This window comes from Ursus maritimus, unplaced genomic scaffold (genome assembly GCF_017311325.1).
Source record: "Ursus maritimus isolate PB19 unplaced genomic scaffold, ASM1731132v1 scaffold_2192, whole genome shotgun sequence".
In the NCBI taxonomy this organism is placed as follows: Eukaryota; Metazoa; Chordata; class Mammalia; order Carnivora; family Ursidae; genus Ursus; species Ursus maritimus.
In genome coordinates, this window is record NW_024424667.1 from 1 (window position 1) to 1,472 (window position 1,472).

The window sequence follows — 1,472 nt, forward strand, 5'->3', positions numbered from 1 at the left end:
TTGACCACGAGAGAAATAAAGGTGTGAAATAAGAACTTTGAGTTTGTGGCTGCACTGAGTTTCAGATGACCATGGGTCTATAGGAAGAGAAAAGTGGTAGGTATGAGGGTATTCAATTGTTGATTGGCATTTGGTTAATAAACCTATTTCATTATGAAAAACGCAACTCATAGTTTAGGTCAAAAGATATGGCATGTTTCCAACACATTTCTAAGGTTCCTGAGAATAATACTATATTGTGTGCAGTTCCTCAAATAATTTACCCAAATAAATGTCTCATGATTACTTAGATGTTTTGGAAGATCTCCCATCCAGCCTACTTTAAATGTAATCAGATTGCAAATACTACTAACCTGTTCTCAGACAGGCTACATTTGCAAGCCACCACTCTGGGATCTTGGGCAGAATCACAATTACTCGATCTCCTCTTTGCAGGGAACAGGCTTCTGTAAGTATATTGGCAAATTTCCTAGACAAAGATCCCAGTTCCTCAAAACTCCATCTCACTTCTTCTCCATTTCCATTTATCCACCAGAAGGCTGGATTGGAAAGTCTCTTTCCAGCCTGAGGAAAGACAGACCAGATGATTTAAAGGTCATTATGCAGCTTAATTCTATTTTAAGTGGAATTCAGTGGAATATTTTTTCAGAAGAAAATTCACAGGTCATTAGTTAGGACACGCATGGGATATTTGAAAATAACTCCGGGGTCTTTATTTTTTAGCTGTTGGGAGCCATGTCATTTCTCATTTAGCCTCATTGTTTTTCCAAAGAGTTAGAATTCTTGCATCCCTTTATATTCTCTCAATGCTATGTCTATGCCTCATTCCCTACCATTTTTGACCATTTCTGACTTTCATACTACTACTTTTTGGGTTTTTAAAGAAGTTAACCTATAATCATACATTTTTATAACCCAGGCTTTCTCAACTATGGAACCATTAACATGTTGAGCCAGATAATTCTTTGCTATGGGGGACTGTCCTGTGTATTAGAGGATACATAGCAGCATCCCCGGCCAAAATTGTTTGCAGACATTTGCCCTGGGGGCAAAAATCACTTCCATCTGAGAAACTGCAGTTGGACTGGCCCTTGCTCCATACCTTTTCCATATTGGTCCATTGGTCCAGGACATCTTTAGCAAAGTTAAAATACTCTGGAATCTCCAGTTTGAATTCCTGTTTCATGGATTCGTAGTTGGAAAAGTTCTGAGGGGGCACTGTTCTATAATCTTTATGTAGTACTGTCATAGAACCAGGGCTTGCTAGGCGCCAAAAACACCTGGCACGAAGTAATGTCTCCATGGTGACAAGAGCTAGCATCAGTCTTGCTGGATGTGTTAGCACTCAGGATTTCCACAGAAACCAATCCATCTAAAAGACAAGCAAAAGGACATACATTTGTCTCTGTCCTAAAGGTAGCCTGACCCCAAAGTAGCTAAGTTTTATTATTATTATTATTATTATTATTATT

General features: G+C 38.7%; 1 protein-coding gene across 1 annotated transcript; it reads right to left on the reverse strand.

Annotated features, from left to right (window-relative positions):
- Positions 1-6: 6 nt before the first annotated feature.
- LOC103679839 (acyl-coenzyme A synthetase ACSM3, mitochondrial-like) lies at positions 7-1,421 on the reverse strand. The gene is made up of 2 exons (XM_008709371.2): positions 1,103-1,421; positions 7-564 (listed from the first exon to the last, which is right to left on the reverse strand). The coding sequence occupies exons 1-2, from the start codon at positions 1,319-1,321 to the stop codon at positions 349-351; spliced, it is 435 nt and encodes a 144-aa protein (XP_008707593.1). The 5' UTR covers positions 1,322-1,421; the 3' UTR covers positions 7-348.
- Between the last annotated feature and the right edge of the window lie 51 nt (positions 1,422-1,472).